The following is a 24,214-nucleotide window of genomic DNA, read 5'->3' as shown; positions in this document are numbered from 1 at the left end:
AAGGAAAGGACAACTCCAAAGGAACGGTGTCTGGAGAAAGGTGGAGAAAGAGAGCAACTCTCCTGGCCAGTGAGCGCCAGGCTGACTTCTTCTTTTTAGTTCGTGTGGAACTTTTTAATGGTGAATCCGCTGACGGTTCACAGAGCGGATGATCCAACCCCCCAGCGAGCCAGCTGGCCATCCACACCAGACCGGCCCGGCCCCTTTAAGGCGGGCGACGCCACGTGACCCGGAGGGTCACGTGACCGGCTGGACAAGATGGCTGCGCCCTCGACAGGCTCGGTCGGCGGCGCCTTGCTGGCGGCGCTCCTGCTGGTGGGCGGCGTGGCGGGCGGCCCGGAGGCCCGGGCGGCCGCGGGCGCCGCGTCGCTGGCGGGGTCGTGTGGCTGCGGCGCGCCCCAGCGGCCCGGGCCCCCCGGCTCCCCCGCGGCCGCGGCGGCGCACCGATACTCGCGGGAGGCGAACGCCCCGGGCCTGGGCGCCGCCGAGCGCCCGTCCGCGGCTCCGAAGGTGCGCCCCGTTTCCCGGGCGAGAGTGGGGCCGTCTCCGGGTCTCGACGGCCGACGGGAGGGCGCAGCGAGGGCTTGTAGGACTGATAGCCCGTCCTTGGACCCGTCTTTGCTTTCTGCTCCCGCTCTCCCTCGCCCCAGGACAAGCGGGTTCATGGACTCTGCATAATTCAGAGCATTGGGGTCTTGGGTTGCGGTCAACTGAGTCTGCTTACCGCGCGTGCCCCTTTTCCTCCTCCTCTTCTCTCAGCCTCATCTTCTTGAAGGGCTCAGGTTTAAGTCAGACAGATTCAAGTTTAAGTCAGGGGTACCTGCCCCTTCTTGTTGGTGCCTTAAAAAAAATAAGTCTCTAACATTATGGTATAACAACCTATTGTACAGTGATCTTTAGTCTTTCCTACTAAGCTCCGCTTCTTGAGGAAAAGGACTTGTTTCACCAATCCCATTTCCCCTAGCAGTTTAGTCCTGTGAAAAAACTAGTTGCTTTATTGACTTCTTGGGGTGGTACATATGGCCAAAAGTGAGAACGGAAAAGTTGGAGGTTTGAGTTCATGCAGAGGAGCTTGGGAAGGAAGGAAGACCTGGTAATCGACTTTTGAAAATACTAGCCATTGAAAAAATGATATGGCGCACACACAGTTCCACCATGACATACAGCCAAACCACTGCCACTGAGGAAGTTCCCACGCAGACCAGCCCTCTGTCGGGGCTGCAAGCCTGCACATCGCTATGAGAGCAGACAGCCTCACCTTTCTTCCAAGGGGTGCCTGGTGTGTTTGAACTGCCCCATGCCACAGTTCTCGGCATAGTGCATCGTGAGGCACTGAAGGGGGCAGGCATTGTTTGCGTTTGGACCTTCAGTGAAGATTGGGTTAAGATGGCTCTGTTTATTTGGCTTGATATCCTACAGAGTAGGACACCTGATGCATTTTACATTTGAAGGGCAGAAAACTTCATTATTAGTATACATTGGAGATGGTTGTCTCTCAGAGCAATGCAGCGGTTTTTACCTACAGCCTCTGGAATGGAAACTTGGTGTATTCAGCCCTGGCTGTCTATCGTTACTTAAAGAAGAAGAAGGGAGACCATAGGTCAGAATCCACAGTGGAAATCATGGCTTTGTTAGTCTTCTTGGTGCTTACCTTGCTTAAGGTAAGGGAAAAGGAGGGCGAATCAAAACCACAGATTTATAGAAATTCCTTAGGTAAATGGACACAGCCTCCTGCAGGCCATCTCTTGAGTTGTGGGATGCATAACAGAGCTTTTGACCAGACTCACTGGCCTCCTGTGTGGAAACTTCAGCGTTGTAGGTCCTTTATGTTATGTTGAGATCAAATCCGCTCTGACTCTGGGCCACACCATGCACAACAAGAATGAACCCCCAAGGCCTGTGCTGGCTTTGTCATCGTTGGTTTGCTCGATCCCATTATTGTGGTCATCGTGTACAGAGAGAGTGGAATGTTTTCCGTACCTCCCAACCCCACCCCTTAGCTTGGCGTCTCCTTTGCCAGGTCTGTTTCCACACATGCACAGGTTTCCATCATGCAGAGAATTTTAGCTGAATAGACCTTTTTTTTTTTTTTGTCATTAGTGACCTCGCTAACTGTACAGAGATTTCTGAAAGGTGGTGGCTTCTCTGAGTGCAGCCAGGCGCCTCTCTCGGGCAGTTCTCTTTGACAGTGCTGTTTCCCTCTCTCTGCAGATGGTCCCCATCCCTGCTGGAGTGTTCACCATGGGCACAGACGATCCTCAGATACAGCAGGATGGGGAGGCCCCTGCCCGCAGAGTCACTGTTGGTGCCTTTTACATGGACGCATATGAAGTCAGTAACGCAGAATTCGAGAAGTTTGTGAACGCCACAGGCTATTTGACGGAGGTAAGTGGAGAATTCGTTCCTTTCCAGACTTTAGACCTGCAATACCAGCAGACATTGCCTGATCTCTTTTTGCTTTGGGCCTAGCACTTTGCTAAATGTGATACGCACACACAGATCTATATAAGTAAATGTGATCTGTATAATTGATGCACGCATCATCTAAATGAATCCAGAAGCAACCCTACAAGCCAGGTTGTTTTTCAAGAAAGAAGCTGAGGAGTAGAAAGGTGATTTGCCCTGCATCTCACTGCCAGGTAGTCGCTGGCACTCACATGTAACTAACTTTGACCCCAGAACCTGGGTTCATAACCTTGCTGTTCTGTCACGTGAATGCCTGATAGTGTCACGGAGTACCACTGTTCTGTCAGGCCTCTGAGATAAGAGAGAGCTTGTAAAGGAAAGCAACTTTTCTTTCACAGTAAATTGCAACTCGGTTGATCGGAAGCACTGGCTTCCTGGGTAATAAATGCAGAAGTGTGGCTTTCTGTTGTTTTTGGTGGCTCTATCCCAATGCCGGGCGGTTCCAGCAGTAAACGAGCTCTCCGGCTGTACTTCCAGGCCCTACTGTGCAACCATGGCCATTGTATCACAAAGCTAGGCCTGAAAGCCAACGATGTCCTCTACGGAAAAGGGAGGGGCCGTGATATGTTTCCTGATGAGTCTAGGTTTCTCACACTCCCTGCTTTCCATTATGGGATCTCTGTTCTTTGTGTTTCACTGGTTATACATCGGGCTGCCAGCCTCAAAGTCAGCAGTTTGAAACCACCAGCTGCTTTGCAGGAGAAAGATGACATCTTTGACTCGGGAGCTTTGGAAACTCACAGGCAAGTTCTGTCCTGTCCAGTGCAGTCGCTATGAGTCAGACTCGACTTGAGGGCAGTGAGTTTGTTTTTCTGGGTCTTGATTTCTGGATGTGCTGATGCCATGTTTCTCAGTAGCTGACTTCAGTTTGAAGATGAATTCTAAGAGAAGAGGTTTCTCTGAGACCAGGATTTTCTATGATGAGTAAATAAAATGAACAGAATGAGCATGGGGAGGGAAAGCATTTTTTCTTGAGTATCATGAACGTTTCCTTCCATCATGAAACACAGACCACAGGCCAAAGTACTAGCAGCAGTGCCTATGATATTCTTCACTACTGGAAATCACAGATCTACTCATGTCACATTACTGTTCTAGACATTGAGAATATCATTTTATGCATCCCTGCTTTGAAATTATGAGCATCATTAGATCCCTCCCTGATCTTATAAATAAATAGCATTTTATTTGAGCATCTTTATAACTATAGCACATACTTGCTTTATTACTATTTTAACATAACCCATTTTTCTTCATTCGATTTTCTTAGCAATTTTATTTGTGTATTTAAACATTTCCTTCTGGAAATGTAATATGTGTAATATTCACTTCACTGTTAAAGGAATCAGAGCTCTGGTGGTGTAGTGGTTTACACATTGGGCTGCTAATCACAACGTCAGAAGTTTGAAACCACCAGCCTCTTCACTGGAGAAAGACAAGGCTTTCTACTCCTGTAAAGAGTTCCAGTCTCAGAAAGACAAAGGGGCAGTTCTTCCCAATGGCAGTAAGCTTTGTTTTATTTATTTACTTTTTGGTCAAAGGAATCCAAGATACAAAATTTATTATGAGGCCCGGTCCTGGACATGAGTACTTCTTTCTTTGCAGCATCATTTAGCACCAGGTTCGAGCTCTGCAGATCTTGGCCCCTATTTCCCACTCTTTACTGCCACCTACCTTGTACTGTTTTTTTATAGCACGTCTCTGTCTCATTCTTGAGTTGTCTCAGTTTACATCTCATCTTAAAGAGGCTTGCCCTGCCCACTTCATCTAAAGAAGACTTTTCTTGATGCTTTGACACATACCAAAACCCCAGAGCAAACCCACTGCTTCTGTGTCCATTCACACCCATAGTGACCTTATATAGGGTTTCCAAGATGGTAAATCTTGATGAGTGCAGCTGATGTGTTTGAACCTCTGACTTTGTCGTTAGAAGCCTGGTGCTCCTTTTGCTGTGTGCAGGGTGAAGTGAAGCTGCAGCTAGTTTCTTCTCTGGTTTATCTGTTTGTGCTCTCACAGTCTGATCACAAGCTACCAGTCATTGGTATAGAATAAGGAGAGCAGAGTCCCAAGAGCAGAGCTCTGGCAGAGCAGGGGTTTTAGAGGCTCAAAGAAGGACCCACCTATTTCAGAAGACAAGTAGGATTTCACAGCCATGTAAGAGGAAAACTAGCAGAGTGGCATCCCAAGGGACTAGGGTGTTACATGTGACAGAGAGAACCAGATACAAATGAAAACTTGAGAGACTAACATTAATAAAATCATTGAGATACTGTCTGATCCTTGAATTGGTTGCTTGAGGCTTTTACGTCCAATGGGCACCTCAGTGAAGTCAGAATGTGTCAGAATGCCAGCAAACAGTGTCATTTCATTCTTGCAGCTAGATGACAGGGCAGACTTGATTTCCTAATCTCACATGCGGAGAATGCTATTGTTTTCTAAAGACCTTTGTAATACTTAGGTAGGTAGGCTTCTATCAGCAGGCACAGTCTTTCGCTCACAAGCCAATCTCTTCCTTCCTGCATTCCCACCTGCTGAGTGAGTCGCTATGAAACTGGTCTCTGTAAGTGCCATGGGCTTGTTTTAATAGGCAAGTCTGATGGTTTCCAGTCCTTTCTGAGTCTGATGAGAAGGCATAAGAGTCATCTAGTTCCAGAAGTGTGCAAAGAAACCGGCTCATGTGGATGCATTATTATAACCTTTTCTGGGTTTTTATTTTCTACCCTCCTTATAGGCTGAAAAGTTTGGCGACTCCTTTGTCTTTGAAGGTATGCTGAGTGAACAGGTGAAGACGGATATCCAGCAGGCAGTAAGTAATATTTAAATATTACTACTGTTTTTCTAGATTAATGGGAGTTTGGGCGAAAGATCCAGTATACTACTGCAAACATAACCCACTGTAGACTTGACAAGGGTAACACCAGCTCCATAGACCATAGCACCTGATGGTGAGGAAAACAGGTCAAGTCCACGAGGATACCTGAAGACTTTGGGTCTGACTCGGGCTTTTGCTTTGTACTTCTGAGTGACAGATGTTAAGTAGAGCTCAGTTGGGCTGTAGACACTTCTACCCACTCAGTTTTCTTTCTATGGCCATTTCTAGAATGGAGGATTAAATTTTAAAAAACCCTCTGAAGTCTTCATCTCATTGGTGCTGGTTTCTCTTAGAGCTTCCTGTTTAAACACAAATTCACATCTTCAGTGTTTGGGCCCTTTGCTCTGAATGACCACAGAACACAGATCCAGGGATTGGCTCTTCCTGCTCAGTGATCTACCCTCTCTGATGCAGAAGATCCAAACCTAAACACAGCCAACTGCTTTCAAGTCCATAGGACTGGTGGTGTAGTGATTATGCATAACGGGCAGTTCAAAACCACCAGCAGCTCTCTGGGCAAAAGACTGGGCTTCCCACTCCCATAATCAGTTACAGTCTAGGAAACCCACAGGGGTTGCTATGAGTCAGCATTGACTCAATGGAAACGAGTTTAATCTTTAGAGGTAGGCTGCCTCATCTTCCGCCCGCAGAGTGGCCAGTGCATGCCAACCACTGACCTGTTGGCAGCTGAGCATTTTAACCACTGCACCACCAGAGGGAGGTATGTTTCTCTCAAGGATGGTGGGAGTGTTTCCAGTAACACACATGTGATGAATGGAGCCGGGGCTTCTGTGCCCACATTTGAGCAGGAGTGTGTTAGTTTGTGTGTCTGTTTGCTTATGTTCGTGATTCATGTGTGGACTGAGAAACTAAGAGCAAGGGAAGGAATGAGGGTAAGCTAGGAAGTTGAAATTTCACAAAACCCAGAGGACAGAGAATACAAAGAGACAGAAGATGGTGTCAGAGGAACAGAAATAGAGGTATGAAAGGAGACATTAAAAACAGACATGAAAGGCTAGGGAGCCTGATCGTCTTCTTGCACATAGATTCCCTTCACGCTCCTGTCTGTTATTTCATCCTGATGCTGCCTGGGGTGAGTAGCAAGGCCAGAAATATTAAAATCCTGGCCCATGCATTTTCCTTTGAAGCATATGTGATGAGGAAAAGATGAGGTAAACAAAAGGCTTAACAGCAAACTGCTGACAGGAGAATCAGGTCACATTTTGTATGTATTTTAGATAAACATTACCAAAAAAAAAAATACCATTGCCCTCTATTTGGATGTCACAGGCTTTTATTCCAAATCTATTCTGTTTTCCGATGTACTTTTTTGGGAGTGGTTTGAGGTCGGATCCAGCTGGTCTTGAGCCAGCTCCTCAGATGTGGCGCCTGGCTTTACAGTCAGTTGGGGGTGGGCACTGGCTCTTGTTTGTGTCATCTGTGCTTGCAGATGGAGGGCCTCTTGTTACTTGACCTCCAAACACATTAGGCATGAAGGCCGAGGCACATTATTTGCTAGACTCCGGATGTACCTGTTAGGTACACACAGTGAAGCATGTGGACTCATAACCAGGACAAGGACAAGCAGCTCTTACCAGGTTGTGGTGTTGGTCACGTACTGAAATGCTCACAATGGAGAGCAAACCTTTTAAGTGTGTTTAGAAAAAGGTTGGAATCAATAAAATGAATCTGCTGCTGATCTCTCCTTCATAGACCTGACTTAACCTCAGGCATCAAACCAGTGTACATCCTGTGGTCTAGCCAGACTTGCAAGGTAGAATTCGGATCATGATATTGGCGGGGGGGGGGGGGGTTGGTGGTGGTGGTAGCATTTAGGAGCTAGAGGAAAGTTGCATTTTTCATTGTTGCTACATCTCACCTTGATTGGCTCGTCTCCTCTCCGAGATGATGAGCCATTCTTAGCACATTATTATTCAATTCACAATTTATACCAGGATTCACTTTTTGTGTTGTTTTGGCAAATTTGCTACCATAAATGCATAAATAATGTCATGTGTCTATTCCCACAGTATGATGGGACATCAAAAAGTGTGCGGAAAATTTTTTTAATGTTTAGTTCCATTTTTGTAGTGTGCAGATTAGAAAACTAATAACACTCAATGACATTGTGTTGATCCTCACGCATGTAAGTGACCCTACTGAGCAGGTTGACCTGCCCCTGAGTGGTTTTCTGAGTTTGCAACTGTGGGAGTAAAAAGCCTCATCTTTCTCTTTCTCCTGAGGAGAAGCTGGTAGTCTGCAACTGCCAACCTTGTGGGTGGCAACCCATGTTTTAACCTACTATACCACCAGACATCCTTGTAAAATAGAAGCATTGCTCTTAAAATGCTCTCTGATCCATCACTTCTTGTCTCCTTCCTTTGTCCTCTTGTGTTAATTATCTGGTGCGACTATTACAAAATACCACAACTGGGCCGCTTTAACAAAGCAGACCTTTGTTCTCTTAGACTTTAAAAGGTTAGAAGTCCAAATGAAGGATGGCAGCATCCTTTCACTGTTGGCTCTGGGGGAAGATAATAGGTTATGCCTTTCAAAATTGAGTTTCTTTTTTTTTTTCTAAATTGATAAAGGAATGGATTTTGAACTCCCACTTAATCCTGACTCTAAGAGCAATTAGTTCTTATGACATAACTATACTCAATACTGGCTTTCATGAAAGAACCATAGAAGATGTAAGTAAATAGTAAAGTGTGGTAAAGAAATTAGATAGAATAATATCTGGGGTCTTAAAGACTTGTTTGCAAACAAGCAGACATCTAAGTAAGATGTCATCTAAGTCCACATGGAAGAAGAAGCACACCAATATCTGTGACCCACAGATTGTAAATCATCCCATCTGGAAAGCTGAAGGAGGGAATCTATCAGAGCTTAAACTCTGAGAGTCTGGTTTGCAGAAGGCTATGATGACAATGGACGCCCAAATAAATTTTCGAGCTCTACACAGGAAGTAAGCCTCTGCTGGTTTCCCTCTAACTATAATGGAGAGATGGGAATAAACTAGTCGATTAAAATGATAAGTCTCACTTGAGTGGTTAAAACCCTGTCACTTGATCTCTCCTCTGACACACTTTGGGTTTGATCTGGTTTCTAAGTCTTTTTTTTCATAATTGGGGTTTATTTCTGATGCATTTTGTCATTGTGGGTAGCCTTCTTGAATTTTTGTCATGTGTCTGGTTTTTTTGTATATGATACTCAGGATTGATGAACCTATAGAGAAAGCAGTGAGAAAAAGACTCCTGGGGCTACCGTGAGGGCGATGCGGGGTGGTGGTAGTAAAGGGGATCTGTTAACCGGGAATTCAAGAAGGAAGAGAAGGTTTTGAAACTGATTGTGATAGCAATTGTATAATACTGCTTGATGTGATTGAACTATAGAATGATATGATAATATGATATCTGAATTATCTCCTAATAAAATGGTTTTGGAAAAAATAAAAGATGATGGAACAACAACATGTTGTTGTTTTTTCTCAGGAATGTTTTCTTAATTTTTTTTTCTTTAGGAATTCTTAATAATTCTTCTAAGATCTTTCATCTTTAGTGTTTTTCTTATAATATATTTTTATCTAAAAATTTACTCCTTTTACATTTTCTTTCTCTTCAATGATCATGCATTTGTTTCTAAAATGGCTTTTTCTTTTATTTTTAGTTGTTCCTTAGCTTTTATATCTCATCTTACTTTCCCTGATTATGGCTTATAGACCTCTACTTAGGATGTATTTGAGTTATGATGAACTGCCCTTACAACTGACTTAAAAAATATTTAAGTATATTTTTATGTATGTAGTAAAATATATCTTTTAAGTTCACATGTAATGTTTCTTTTTTAAAAAATCATTTTATTGGGGGCTCATTCAACTCTTATCACAGTCCATGCATGTAATGTTTCTAACCCCCAAAGACAAAGATTGAATTTATAAAGATACTAGTAGGAAAAGCAATAATAACGAAAGTTAAAGAGAGAGAGAGAGCAATACTAGACTTATGTCTGAACTGACATACAGTAGATTCATGAGATTAAAATCCTTTGTAAATTGGGGGCTACCTAATAATAAAATATATATTTTTATTATATCTTGTTTACTTTTCTTAGAGTTTTTTTTCTCACTTGAAACTAAATTGTAAAGATTTTTATGCATCTACTTTTGGTATGTATCTGTTGTTCACATCTGCATGTTGTTTTAGTTCTTCACTTTTCTTGGAGCAACTTTTTTTTTTTTTAGGTTTTAACCTTGACGTATGTCTATGTGCATCTTTATGGAAACTCTATTTTTCTGAACTGTAGATGGAGGCATGGTTCAGGGTAGCATTTCTAGCTTCATAGAGCTTCTTTGTCATCAGCACCCAAACCTGGCCTCTTGCTTCTTGTGTTTCAACAATTCACAGGTAGGCTTCTACAGAGCCTTCATGCTTTTTTTTCCTTGGTCCCCTTGTCCTTACTCTTTATTGGATAGGACACAATGTCTTGTAAGTTCAATGGCCATTCTAAGTGGTCTCTATGCCTTTCACTGGTACTCGTTGGCTGTTGCCCTGCTGCTTTTTTTCTGGTACCTCCTCTCTCCAGGCGCAGGTACCATGCAGGTTGCATGGCTCATGGCAGTTTGTCTTCGACATTTTGTATTCTTACTTTGGTTAAGCCACCTGTGTACACAGCTCTCCATTTTTGGTTTAACGCTGTAATTGTTCAGGCTGCTTTAATGTGTAAATTCAGAGAGATTAAAACTCTACGTTGCTGCTGCTGTCATCTTAGCTAGTTTTTTAATTGGTTTGTTTATATTTTTAATAATTTTATTGGGGATCGTACAATTCTTACCACAATCCATCCATCCATCCATTGTGTCAAGAACATTTGTGCATTTGTTGCTATCATCATTCTCAAAACATTTGCTTTCTACTGCAGCTCTTGGTATCAGTTCATTTTCCCCCTCCCTCCTCATTCTTCCTCTCTCATGAACCCTTGATAATTTATAAATTATTATTATTTTGTCATGTCTTACACTGTTCGGCATCTCCCTTCACCCACTTTTCTGTTACCTGTCCCCCAGGGAGGGGGTTTTATGTAGGTCCATGTAATCGGTTCCCCCTTTCCACCCCACCTTCTCTCCACCTTCCCGGTATCACCACTCTCACCACTGGTCCTGAGGGGTTCATCTGTCCTGAATTCCCTGTTTCCAGTTCCTAACTGTACCAGTGTACATCCTCTGGTCTAGCTGGATTTGTAAGGTCGAATTGGGATCATGATAGTGGAGGGGAGGAAGCATTAAAGAACTAGAGGAAAGTTGTATGTTTCATCGTTGCTACCCTGCACCCTGACTGGCTCATCTCCTCCCTATGACCTTTCTGTAAGGGGATGTCCAGTTGACTACAGATGGGCTTTGGGTCCCCACTCTGCACTCCCCTTCATTCACAATGATATGATTTTTTTGTTCTTTGATGCCTGATACCTGATCCCTTCCACACCGTGTGATTACACAGGCTGGTGTGCTTCTTCCATGTGGGCTTAGTTGCTTCTGAGCTAGATGGCCACTTGTTTATCTTCAAGACTTTAAGACCCCAGACGCTAGATGTTTTGATAGCCGGGCACCATTAGCTTTCTTCACTGCACTTGCTTATGCGCCCATTTGTCTTCAGTGGTTGTGTCGGGAAGGTGAGCATCATGGAATGCCAGTTTAATAGAACAAAGTGTTCTTGCATTGAGGGAGTACTTGAGTGGAGGGACAATATCCATCTAGCAGTATATTTTCTTGTTGAACATTTTTGCATTCTATAGAAGTTCTCATTTTCTCATGTGTTAGTCTGGGTACTTTAGAGAAACAGATCCACAGAAACTCATGTAGAAGAGAGAATTTTTTATAAAGGTTAAGTACACATCAAGAAGATATCTCAACCCAGTGCTGCCCAATCCCACAAGTCCAACATTAACCCGTATGTCTGACACCAATCCAAAAAGTCCTCCTTCATGCCACAAAACACACGCAATGACACTGACTGCAGGAGGAAAGCCAAATCAATGAATGTGTAAGCATGTCACCACTGGCAGGGGTCTTCACACAGCTGATCCAGCACCCAGGACTGCATCAGGATAGGTCCATGTGGCTTCTTGGGGATGTCTTGCAGGAAGTGAGCCTTGCCAGCTGAAGCAGGGAACGGCTAAGGCAGCTGCACTCTGGTCCCACCATCACAAAGCAAGGGACCCGAGAACTAGAAAGGCAAGGCTCACTGAGCCATTTATCCCTCCGCCCTTCAATTGCCCCACATGTGTTTATTGGCCAGGTTGGCACAATAAACATTAGCCATGTCATCTCCAATAATAATTTTATCTTAAAGTCCATTTTATTGGAAACCTACATAGGTGCACAGCTTTCTTTTGGTTAGTATTTGTTTGGTATAAATACTTTTTCATACTTTTACTTTCTATCTTTCTGTTTTTACATTTTTAGTGATACCTTTTATAATGATATATAGCTGAGCTAGAAATATATATTCTGATCATGTTTACTGTTCAGTCAGCAGTTTAGTTCATTCACATTTATTGAGATTATGGATATATTTGGAATTATCCTACCAGCTTATTATTTGCACATTGTTTATCTCATTTTTTTTTTTTTTTTTTGCAATATGAGGGAGTTCTCCCCCTTAAAAAAAACAGGAAAAACTCCACTGGTCATAGCTTTCCTCGAATGCATTTTTCCCCACTAGGTGAGCACTGGGCAACTCACTCTGAGTTAGTGCACCCTGTGGCGTCGTCTGGGAAGGTTCTCTCTGGTCACAGTGAATTTTTTTGTAAAAGCAGTTTCACTTGAACCTCATTTTTTGTGATGGCCAATTTAAGAGAACAGCATGCGCCTATTAAATTTTGTTCCTGGCTCTGGGGAAAAATGTTGCAGAAACTGTTGTGATGTTGAACCCAGCTTACAAGGACAGCACTGTGGGAAAAACTCAAGAGTACGAGTGGTTTTCTCATTTCAAAAAATGTGAAATGTCAATCGATGACAAACTTCATTCTGGATATCCATCAACTTCCTGAATGGACAAAAATGTAAACAGAATTCATGCAATTGTGCTTGAACACCAATGACCACCATGACGATGGACCATTGAGAGATGGGAAGTTATTTGGCCTGTCTTGGAGCTCGATTCAGCAAAGTTTAACCAAATATTTTGAACTGAGAAGGGTTGCTGTGAAATTTGTGCCTTGGGCTCAGAATGACCCGGAAAAGAGCATGAATGGAAACATGCCATGCTTTGAAAGAGCAGTTCTGAAGTGACCAGACTTTTTCTGAGCTCATTACCGTTTACAAAATATGGTGCTTTTCTTACGAACCTGAAACCAAACATCAATAGATGATGCCATCATTGCCTCACCCCTAAAAAGTTCGTCAAGTGAAATCAAAGATCAAGGTGATGCTCATTTGCTCTTTTGATGTGAGGGCGATAGTGCGTTTGGAGTTCATTCCACCAGGTCAGACTGTTAATCAAGCTTTCTATTTAGAGACTCTGAAAAGATGGTGTAAAGATGTGTGATAACAAAGGCCCAAATTATGACTGGTTTTGCCACCACGACAATGTACCTGCTCACAGAGCCATCCCAGTGGGCCAGTTTTTGGCGAAAACAGCATGCCACTCTTGCCTCACATACCTTACTCACCTGACCTATCTCTATGGGACTTCTTTTTGATTCTCTGAATGAAAAGAGACATGAAAGAACAGCAATTTGACAACGTAGCAGAGGTGAAGCAAAACAAAACAAAACAAAACAAAAACGAGGGAAATGCTGTCAGTCATCCAAACAGATGAGTTTGAAAAATGTTTCCAAGAATGAAATAACAGATTTGACAAATGTATTAAGTGAAATGGAGAGTTCATTGAAGGTGATAAGGTTGTTTTGTAAAAAAAATTAGATACATAGCTTTGAAAAAAATCTGAGTTTTTTGGATATCCCTTTGTATCTTGTCTATTTTTTCTGATTTTTCTCATTGAATACTTGCTTATATTTTTCTTGGGATTTATGTACTTTGTTATAGCTCTTTGTTTAGGAAACAAACTGATATGCCTACTTAAAGTCTGGGACCCTGCTGGCATAGTTGTTGGGCTAGTAACCACAAAGTCAGCAGTTTGAAACCACCAACTGACCTGGGGAAGAGAGATGAGGTTTTTTTAAACTCCTGTCAAGACTTACAGTCTTGGAAACTCACAGGGGTTGCTCTGTGCTGCCCTACCGGGTCACTATGAATCGAACAGACTCTATGACAGTGAAGTTTTTTTGTTTTTTCAGCTTATTTAAAGTCTAAAGTTAACCCCCAAACTTTTCTTCGACCCTACTTCATTCATCCCAATCCAACTTATATATTACCGAGGTTTGCCATTTTATTCCCATTTCTTTTGTTCCTTTAAACAATATTTCTATGTTTCACATGGTCAGTTTTCTTTCCTTTTTACCCACAACTATACTGATTTCTTTGCTCCTCATTTCAGCACATCAGAAGTTTGGTTGGAGAGAATTTCTTTTCTATTTAAAAGAGCATCTCTTGATAGCAAAATTCTTTCTTACTGGTAATTGCTTGGAGATATCTTTCCTTTTATTATTAGAAGATATTTTCAAAAAGTAGAAAATTTAGTTTGGTAATTATTTTCTGTCTGTCATCACATTAAAGACATTATTTCCACTGTCATCTGACTTCCATTGTTGCCCTTAAGAAATCAGATATCAGCCTATTGCTGTTCCTGAGGAAGTGATCTGGGCTGGCTGTTTTTCAGGAAATGCCTTGTTTTATTCTCTAGTTTCCCTCTGATATGTTTAAGTGTTAAACTGTTTCCAGGGCTACAAGTTCATTATGGTAAATCTAAGTCTTGGTTTATTTATCTTACTTGAGTTTCTTTCTTTTTTTTCCCCCTGCCCCCACTTGAGTTTCTTTGTGCTACTTAGAACTAAGGAATGCATTTATCTTTTTTCCCCTCCCTAATAATCTTCTTAACCATTATCAGTTTTGTGTGTGTTTTAATTACATCTCATCTTCTGGTTTCTCTTCAAATCTCATATAAATCTTTCACGTATTACTTAAAATTAACCTCTTAGTGTGCTTTTGCCTTTGGTGAGGGCTTGCAGAGCAGCTTAGGTTCTGTGAATCGATGTCTGTCCCGATGGCTCAGTGACACTCGTTGCATGCTCCACAGTTCACTAGCATGCTCAGTATTGCCATTCTGATTGTCCCATTTGTTTTCATGCCATTCTCCCCACCTTGGACTTTCTTGGAGGATCCCTGGTGGCCTAGTGGGTACACTTTGGGCTGATAACAACAAGGTCACCATTTAGAAGCCACCAGCCCCTCCCCAGGAGAAAGACGCACTTTCTACCCCAATTAAAAGTGACAGTCTCGGAAACCCAGCGGGGCGCTTCCATCCTATCCGCTAAGATCACTTTGAGTCAGCATCGCCTTGATGGCAGTGAGTGTGCTATGTGGAGTTTTTGTATGTCCTTAAAGCCATTGGTGACCATTTGGTCTCATGTAACTGGTATTTTAGAGGAGCACAGTGCCCCTGCGTGATTTTCTTTATTTTGTGAGCCAACAGCCTCATCTACCTGAGCGCAGAAGTACTGGATGACCCCTGACTACCACTGCCAACTGTTCTGATCAGGGCACACGGCCACACTAGATACACCTGGACAGGACGGGAGACTCTAACCTCAAATTCATAATAAAACAACACAGCAGACACACTAGAAAGCCGAGAGACTCCTGGGACTCTTGTCCTGAAAGACTCTATTTTAAAAATATTTTCCAAACTTTTTATTGTGATTTAGGTGAGGGTTTATATATCAGATCAGTGTTGTTTGTTTGTTTTTAATCATTTTATTGGGGGCTCTTACAGCTCTTATTACAATCCTTACATACATCCAGTGTGTCAAGCACATTTGTAAATATGTTGCCATCATCATTTTCAAAACATTTCCTTTCTACTTGAGCCCTTGTTATCAGCTCATTTTCCCCCTCCCCTATCTCCCTCCCTCATGATACCTTGATAATTTATAAATTATTCTTTTTTTCATGTCTTCCACCAATCACTGTCTCCCTTCACCCACTTTTCTGTTGTTCATTCCCTATGTTGATCATTATGATCAGTTCCCTCTTTCTCCCACCAACCTTCCCCTTCCCTTCCTGGTATCGCTACTGTCATTATTGGTGCTGAGAGGTTTATTTGTCCCGGATTCCCTGTGTTGCAAGCTCATGTCTGTACCAGTGTACGTCCTCTGGTCTAGCTAGATTTGTAAAGTAGAATTTGGGTCAACAGTGGTGGTGGTAGGGGGGAAGCATTAAAGAACTAGAGGAAAGTTGTGTGTTTCCTTGGTGCTATACTGTACCCTGACTGGCTCATCTCTTCCTTATGGCCCTTCTGTAAGGGTATGTCCAATTATCTACAGATGGGCTTTGGGTCTCCACTTCGCCCTCCCGCTCATTCACATCAATACCATATTTTTTTGGATCTTTGATGCCTGATACCTGATCCCTTCAACACCTCATGATCTCACAGGCTGGTGCACTTCTTCCATGTGGACTTTGTTGCTTCTCAGCTAGATGGCCACTTGTTTATCTTCAAACCTTTAAGACCCCAGACACTATATCTTTTGATAGCCTTTCACCATCAGCTTTCTTCACCACACTTGCTTATGCACCCTTTTTTCTTCAGCGATCGTGTCAGGGAAGGTGAGCATCACAGAATGCCAGGTTATTAGAACAAAGTGTTCTTGCATTGAGGAAGTGCTTGAGTGGAGGCCCAGTGTCCGCAGATCAGTGTTTTTACCTACAACAATTTAAATAGGTGATCAAACTCCAATGGCTTTCCGTGTTTTTCCCTCCCACACTGTATGTTATTATCAACCCCTTTATCCAAATTAACACGTACTCTCTAGCCCAGGCAGCAGCAAATGTTTGAGACGTTAGAGGCAATCTTATCCCTCACAACAATTTAAAAATTATTGGAGAGTTTGGATTGTTTTTCCAAACAGTCACCATTCTCTGAATAGTATCTGTGTTGGACAGGGTTCTCTAGAGAGACAAACCAGATTGCTAGTAATTATATATAAATATATTTATAAAGATAGATATATAATTCAAGAAATGAACCATTAAATTATATACAGATAGATGACACGAGAAATTAACAGTTAAATTATAAAGCAGTGAGACACTAGCAGTCCTTTAAGGCTTGAGAGTCGCCAGTAGCCAGTCCCCTTCTGTAGAGAGAGCTGGGCTATATATATCCAGGCAGCAAACAGCAAGGCAGGTCCCCAACTGTCTGTCACCAACTGTCGGTCCCCAGCTCCAGAGACGAACATTTCAATCCTGTGGGATTGGAGGGACCTCAACTTACAGCGACACAGTCCACAGGCTAGGCATCCCACAGGTAGTGTACCCCTTTAAACTGAGGCACAGAACAACCAAGGCGAGGCTCACCGAGCCATTTATCCCTCCGCCCTTCAATTAATCCTACTTGTGTTTATCGGCCAGACTGGCACAATAAACTATCGCAATATATCCTTTAAATTTTTCAGTTTTACATCAGAGTCACATGTACAGACCGAAAGAGCCCAGTTTGCTGACCCTTGCCCGAGCCATATTGCTTCCCCTTCCCGTCCTTCCCTGCCCACACATGTTGCCTTCTAAGCCTGTTCTGATATTGGAGGCTTCGCATGACGTAACAGTGGTCTCATATGGTATTTACTCTTTTTTGCGTGTAATTGGTTTCACTCAGCTTTATGCCCTCCAAATCCATCAGTGTCATGAGGTATTTCACACTTTCATCATCATTCTTTAACAATGCACAGTATTCCTTTGTGTGCGTGTATGTGTGTGTGTGCCAAAGTTTATATATCCATATTCCCACTGGTGGACGTAGAGGCTGTTTCCACGTTCTTGCTCCTATGAGTGGTATTGCAGTGAAAGTCGGTGTGCATCTATCTGCTCATGGTTTCTGTAGGGTATAAGCCAAGCAATGCAATTGCTGAGTTGTATGGTACTTCTATTCCTGAGGGTTTCAGGAAGTGCCATCTCGCTTTTCAGAGAGATGAGATGGTTTTATATTCCCACCAGCAGTGTATGAGGGTCCCAGTCACCCCTCCAGCATTTGTTGTTTTCTGCCTTCTTGAACTTTGCCATCAATTCTAAGGTGAGGTAGTAGTGTCTCAGTTCGTTGTTTTGATTTGCATCTCTCAAATGGCTCATGAGCCTGAGCAGTGCTTTCTGTGTTTGTTGACTGTTTGAATGTCTTCTTTGGTGAGCTCTCTGTTTGTTTCCTCTGCCCATTTTCCCATTGGGGTATTCATCTTTTTCTTCAGGTATTGCAGTTTTCTATAGTTTTAGAGGTTAGTCCCTTGTCCGTTGGATTGCTGCCAAAAAGATTTTCCTCTCTCCATCAGTTTGCATTTCACTCTTTTGATGCCCATAAGTGCCCTGTTTTTGGTAGGTCCCAGTGATCGATTTTTATCTTCTCCTGTGTTTTCTCTGTATTACTTGATACTGTGTGTCTTATGCCCTGCACCAGTTGTACGATGCTCTGACCCCCCACTTTATCTTTCATGCTTCCTAATCTCACTTTTGAATTTTTTCTCTAGCCTTGCTTTACTTTCTTTGGGCCCTTTGGCTTTATCTTTTAGTATGATGATTTAATGAAGGCTTTAAGGATTATAATTACGTACCTAGCTGCTCACAGCCACCACAGTTAATGTATCACCACTGAGGAAATGTCATGGGGGTCAAGTGTGACATCCTCTGGTTACCCAAGGGGATGGAAGCTCTATCGCCACATGTGCCTGAGGCAGAGCTCAGGCATGTCTCTACCTGCTGTTAGCTCTATGCTGTTCTGACACCCGGCCTCCCTCAGCACACTTACTTCTCTGCTGGGTTTGATAATCCGGTGCTGTGGCCCCACAGAATTCAGACAGTACTCAGGATTATGGGGTTTATTAGTGAAGTTAATGCATCACAGGTCTAGATTAGAAAACATTAAATATACAGTTCTGTTGTGTGCAACAGGGCCTCCTCTCAGCCATGTTGGCAGGCACAACTCTATCCTTCAGCCTCTGAGCCGTGTGGCCCCTTGGCCTCTTCCCTTTCCTGGCAAATGTTGCAAAGCTGCTTTGGCACTAATAAATGCCCAAAGGGCTCTCCATCCTGTAGGGCACTCCACTCTACTTGTTGCTGGGCCAGGAAGCCTGCTAGTCTTTTTTGCTCTCCACTACCACAATAGCGACTTCTTCATGATCTCTACTGCTGTTGCTTCTCTACGCATGTATCCTGCCTGAGTGTGGCCCTCCTGCTAGTTGTGGGATTCTCTCTTCGTGCTGTGAGATGGTTCACTTTATGCCACAAGGAATGGTAAAACTGTTCAATACCCTCATTGGAATCCCCTCTACCTCATTTACATGGTTCCACATGCGGCATGAGTTACAGACTGTGGATATAATAGCCATGCCAAGTAATTTCACTTCTCTCCCACCACTTACAGTAGAAGCCTCACAGGCACATCAGCCCTCTACCCGGACCCCGTGCTATTGTTGTCACGGGAATTGTATCGACAGCTTTGGGAAACCTCAAGCGCTGCTATGGCTTGTGCTTGCAACGCTCATACGCACATATCTTAGAGAATTAAAAATGGGAAAATAATGTATTAAGTTTACCCAAACAGTTGTATTGCGCCTCCTTCATTTCAGAAATTCCATTGTTTCCCTCTGATATAACTTCCCTTCAAGCGTAAACAACTTCCTTGAGCATTTTTTTTAAGAGCAAATCATCTGGTGGTGAATTTTCCTGTTTTTCCTCTACTGAGAAAGTTTTTATTTTGAAAGATATTTTCACTGGGTGCAGAATTCTGGGTTGATAGTTGTCACCCCCACCCCCCTGCTTCTCTCCCCCAAACGCTTTAAAATGCTGTGTCCCCTTCTGTGGTCTGCACACTCTGTTGAGCAACGCGCAGTTCCTTGACTCACCAAGCCGGTTCTTGGCTGGCTGCTCTGATTGTAGTCTTCAGCAGTTCGATTGTGATGTGTCTGGACATTATTTTCTTAGAGATGATCATATCTATAAGTTCCTGTCTTTAACCAGATTTGGGAAGTTTTTAAGGTTTTTTTTCCTACACCAAACTCTTTCTGAGAATCGTATGCACAAATGTTATACCTATTCATATTTCTTCAGGGGTTTCTAAAGCTTTGTTCCTTTTTAAAATCTGAAATCCTCCCCCCTTTCTGTTCTTCAGATTTTATCGACCTTAGCGATCTGTTGCCAGGTGAAACTTTTCTCTGTCGTGTATCTGCCCACTTGTGTAAAGCTACAGTCGTGGAAGCCCATGGCAGTTTGTGGGTCTACCCTGCCTTGTAGACTTGCTGCGAATTGCAATTGGCTTGATGGCAGTTTTTATATTTTCTGCTTTTGTACTCATTCAGTGAACTTTTAATTATCATTCTGTTTTTCAATTCTAAAGTTATTTTTCTCTTTAATATCTCCTTTCCCTTACCTTCCACTACCTTTTGAGAGTTTTGAGTTAATTTGGTCCCCTTCATGATATTTCAAGTCCTAACCCCTATCACACATGAAGATGACCACATTTGGAAATCACGTTTGTGCAGATACTATGAGATCTTTCTGGACAGAGTGGCCCTAACCCAGTAGGATCGGTGTCCTTAGAAGAAGAAGAGACACAGAGAGGCAAGGAAGGAAGATGGCTGTGTAAAGATAACGGTTAAGGTGGAAATTAAGCTGCCAAACTCCAGGTAGTTTCTGGGTCTCCCAAAAGCTGAGAGAAGCAGGAAGGATTTTCCCTTATAGGCTTTAGGGCAGTGGTTCTCAACTCCTAATACTGCAACCCTTTCATACAGTTCCTCATGTGGTGACCCCCCCCCCAACCATAAAGTTATTTTCATTGCTACTTCATAACTGTAAATTTGCTACTGTTATGAATCAGGCGACCCCTGTGAAAGGGTCATTAGATCCCCAAAGTGGCTGCGACCCACAGGTTGAGAACCGCTGCTTTAGCGGAACATGACCCAACCAGTTACTGGATTGTGGACTTCTTGCTTCCAGATGGTGGAAGAATACATTTGTGTGTTAAGCCACCCACTGTGACATAGGTAGCCCCCAGATTACAAACGAGATTCACCCCTCAGTGAAAATTGTGGGTAATTTGGAAGAAGTGCCCATGCTTTGCATTATGTTGTGCTACGTTAGTGCAAGAAGAGGTTGGAAGCCCTTTCAATGGTTTAAAAGCTATATGTGCAGCAAGTGAAGGTAGTTTGGATTTTGAATTTCTTACAAGTAAGCAGTGGCAGAGTGGTTACACATTGATCTGTGAACCACAAGGTCAGCAGTTTGAATCCCCCAGTTACTCCATGGGAGAAAGTTGAGGCTTTCTACTCTTGGAAAGAGCCAGTCTTGGAAACCCACAGGGGCAATTCTACACTGTCCTACAGGGTCATTATGAGTCAAAAACAACTTGATGGCAGTGAGGGAGAGACAGCTGGTTAAGCCATTTCAAAGTGCGGTCACATTTACATAACATTCAACACAGCAAGTAAGAGTGGTCCTTTTTTCCCCTCTCTTATTTATTTATTTATCTATCTATTTATTTATTTTTGTTAATTGCTCAATTTTTAAAACATTTTATTAGGGGCTCATACAACTCTTTTCACAATCCATGCATATACATACATCAGTTGTATAAAGCACATCTGTACATTCTCTGCCCTAATCATTTTCAAAGCATTTGCTCTAAGCCCTTTGCATCAGGTCGTAAGGGTGGTTCTTAAGTCAGATGTTCACCTCCAGGACTGCCTGTACTTAGTTCAGCAGCCCTAGGAAACGAATGCCACACCTGTTTTCTCTCAGCCAGCCTAGAGAAAGATCACAAGTTTTGCGCTGCCTTATGCACGTGGTGATTTTGCAGCTCTGTCCTTTCTGAATTATCCTTCCATATTGCTGCAAACATGTAGTTCATTATTTTCTTCATTTATTGAGCATTTTCATTTTTGAACTCAATTTTTTTAAAAACTCGATTTCTAAGCAGTGTTGTTGTGAAGACCAAATTAAGCCATGTACACAAAAACAACTGGTATCGTATCTAGCATATAGAAAGCCTTTTCAGCACATGTAATTTAAACACTTTTTCTTTCATCCAGTGGAACCTACATCTCTTTCCCTGGTCTAATGAAAATTTGAGTGAAATTTCCTTTGCTTTTACTGTTGCCCATTTCTTCAGATTGGGCAATGCCACAGCAAGCACTGTACCGAAGTGTGATGCTGCTTGGAAAGGATTCAGTATTCCTCTTGGATCGCTTCAAAGGCCCTGGCTGGGCGACTAGACCAGTGACACATGTTTTAAGCTATTCTTTGGGTTTCTGCCTCCCCGTTGATTTGCCATACAGTGATGGGTTCTGTACATTGACTTCTAGTGATGGAAATAAGTCTTACTCCCTCTGATGATTGGCTTAAAATTCTAGCTTAAGTTGTGTTCTGTCTGTTTGGCAAACCACCATGGACACCTTCATTTTTTTCGGGTACTCTACCTGCCTGGAAAATTCGGGATTACTGGCACTGTCCCTGTTCTTGGGCTGTTGAAAATCTATAGGATGCATAACCACACACACTCTGAACCAAAATTAGTACCCTCCCCCTTCACCTGTGGATTTCTTATATCAAATGTGTTATAGAACTAAAAGTGAAGCCGCACTTATTGCCAGCTTTTAGGTTATCAAAGATACTTAGACTTTATGAGATCCATACCATTCTACAATGCCCAGGTAAAAAAAAGGTAACCCACCACGTTTTGAGCAAAGTACTGGAATGAAAACCACCAGGTTGTAGGGCTAAAGAGTACTGAACAGGAGCTAGGGGAGGTGGGTTTTAGAAGTATTTAGCACGGGAGCCTGGTAGACATGGAAGAGCTCACCTTGGGAAAAGGTTGGGTGAAGCATCCAACAGGGAGGCACCAGGGTCCATGTGCTTCAGCTGCCCATCTTGAGCTCTCAATGGTCAGGTCTTAGCTAAGCTACCTGTGGGAAGTCTGTTGGGAGCCCTCTCTCTGTTGTCTCATCTGCACATTTAGATGGTCCCGGTTACTTGTTCTTATGGCTTCCTTTCTTTTCCATGGCTTCCTTTTACATCACCTATCTCATATACACTGATAATCAGGAATGAAGCTCGCTGTTTATTGTCTTTCCTTTACTACTTCCGGGTCCCATAAAGGTGAATGGGAATGTATCTGTATTTTTAACCACCCTCTTTCCAGCACAGTAACTGTCACATCAACCAGCTCTCATCAAGTTTGCCCCATCTCGTGGGAGCTACAGCGTGTCAGAACAGATCTGTGTTGTGCTCTATGCAGCTTCTAGTGGCTGAGTTTTTGCAAGTAGATGCAGCGCTTTCTTCAGAGTACCTGTTGGTCCGAAGCCTTCAACTTTGGATGAACATCTGAGCACATTCATTGATAGTGTTTACTACTCAGGGGTTCTAGCTGTCACTTAGTAAGGTAACTGAGAATCATCTTATGGAGCATTTCATTTTGGAAAACTGTGGTGCTGAGACCTGGTGTAACCTGTTTCTGAGACCTGGTGTAACCTGTTTCTGAGACCTGGTGTAACCTGTTTCTTTCCTTGGCGGAGGACAGCCGAGTCTGGTCATCGGGGTTAAGGTGGTCATGGTAACAGAGTTATTCAGGAAGTACTGTCCAGGGCTGGCCAAGTGGATAAGATAATCAGAGAGTTCTGTCACACAATTGTCTTTTGTGTCCTTTTCTGAAAAGAGAGATTGTCAGCCTGACCGAGGAATCAATGTGTGGCATAGGCCCAGGAAGCAAAATGTGATAACCCTGGAGGATGAAGCCTCAGCTAGCGGACCACAGGGCCATAGTTGTTCTTTTCCTCCCACAGTAAAGCGCCTGATCAGAGGGAGTGTGTGTGAGGGATGCCGAAGATCCCAGGCTCAGATTTAACATCTCTTTTGAAGCTGTTGTTAAATTTCTTCTTACCTGATGGGTCTTTCGAGGCTCAGCTTGAATTAAGAAATAAAGCAACCTTTGGGTTTACACATCCAGATGCCATGATTTGGATCGTAAAACTCCTTCATGGTGAGAGGGGGACAGGCTGTTGAGTGGGCATTCGTAGAGGGAATGCCAGGTTTAAGAGAAGCTTTGTACAAAAATGAGAATTTGGAGTGGGCAGAACTTTCTAAATCTTCTGGCACCCCCTTGCCTTTTATAGATGAGGCAGCCAGGGCCTATGAGGAGCAAGTGGCATGGCTGCATTTTAGGCATCGCTGTGTCACGGAGCTCCAGCCTGTACTGTTCCTAAGACCAATAAACTAGAGGTGATTCTCTTCTCTCTTTACAAAAGGCTATGCTGCATTTAAAACCTGTTTATCCAGAAGTGGGTCATCCAAAGTGGGGAGGGATTTGGAAACTATGGAAACCAAAGGAACAGCAGTTGACTTAATTCGTTAAACAAATGTTTATCCAGTATGTACTCTGGGCCAGGCATTGTTATTAGTAGATAAAGAGTGAATCAGAGAAAAATCCTTGCTTGTGTGGAGCTTATGGTTCCAATAAGAAACAGAATCTCACTGTACAAACGTGCTTGACCCAATGGATGGATGGATGGATGGATTGTGGTAAGAGTTGTATGAGCCCCAATTAAATGATTTAAAAAAAAAGGAAAGAGAATCTTGCACAGAACAGGGGGATAGCGAGTGACGGGGGTACAGTGTGGTGGATAAAGTGACACTGGAGCTGAATGGTTGCTAGTCTGATGTAATCACGGTAACTGCGGCTCATGACAATCCCATGTGTGTCAGAATGGAACTGTACTCATTCTAGA

At 43.0% G+C, this 24,214-nt stretch overlaps 1 protein-coding gene across 1 annotated transcript in view; it reads left to right on the top strand.

Moving 5' to 3' along the window:
• Positions 1-234: 234 nt before the first annotated feature.
• Positions 235-24,214, top strand: part of SUMF1 (sulfatase modifying factor 1) — a 113,779-nt gene continuing 89,799 nt past the window's right edge. Inside the window, exons 1-3 of the mRNA XM_075552322.1 lie at positions 235-510; positions 2,212-2,385; positions 5,198-5,272. Of these exons, the coding sequence (XP_075408437.1) occupies positions 259-510; positions 2,212-2,385; positions 5,198-5,272 (501 nt within the window). The 5' untranslated portion in view covers positions 235-258. The remainder of the gene's footprint in view (positions 511-2,211; positions 2,386-5,197; positions 5,273-24,214) is intronic.

This window comes from Tenrec ecaudatus, chromosome 6 (assembly GCF_050624435.1).
Source record: "Tenrec ecaudatus isolate mTenEca1 chromosome 6, mTenEca1.hap1, whole genome shotgun sequence".
NCBI classification, from domain to species: Eukaryota; Metazoa; Chordata; class Mammalia; order Afrosoricida; family Tenrecidae; genus Tenrec; species Tenrec ecaudatus.
The sequence above is the reverse complement of the archived record's forward strand: the minus strand, read 5'-3'. Positions and strand labels throughout refer to the sequence as shown.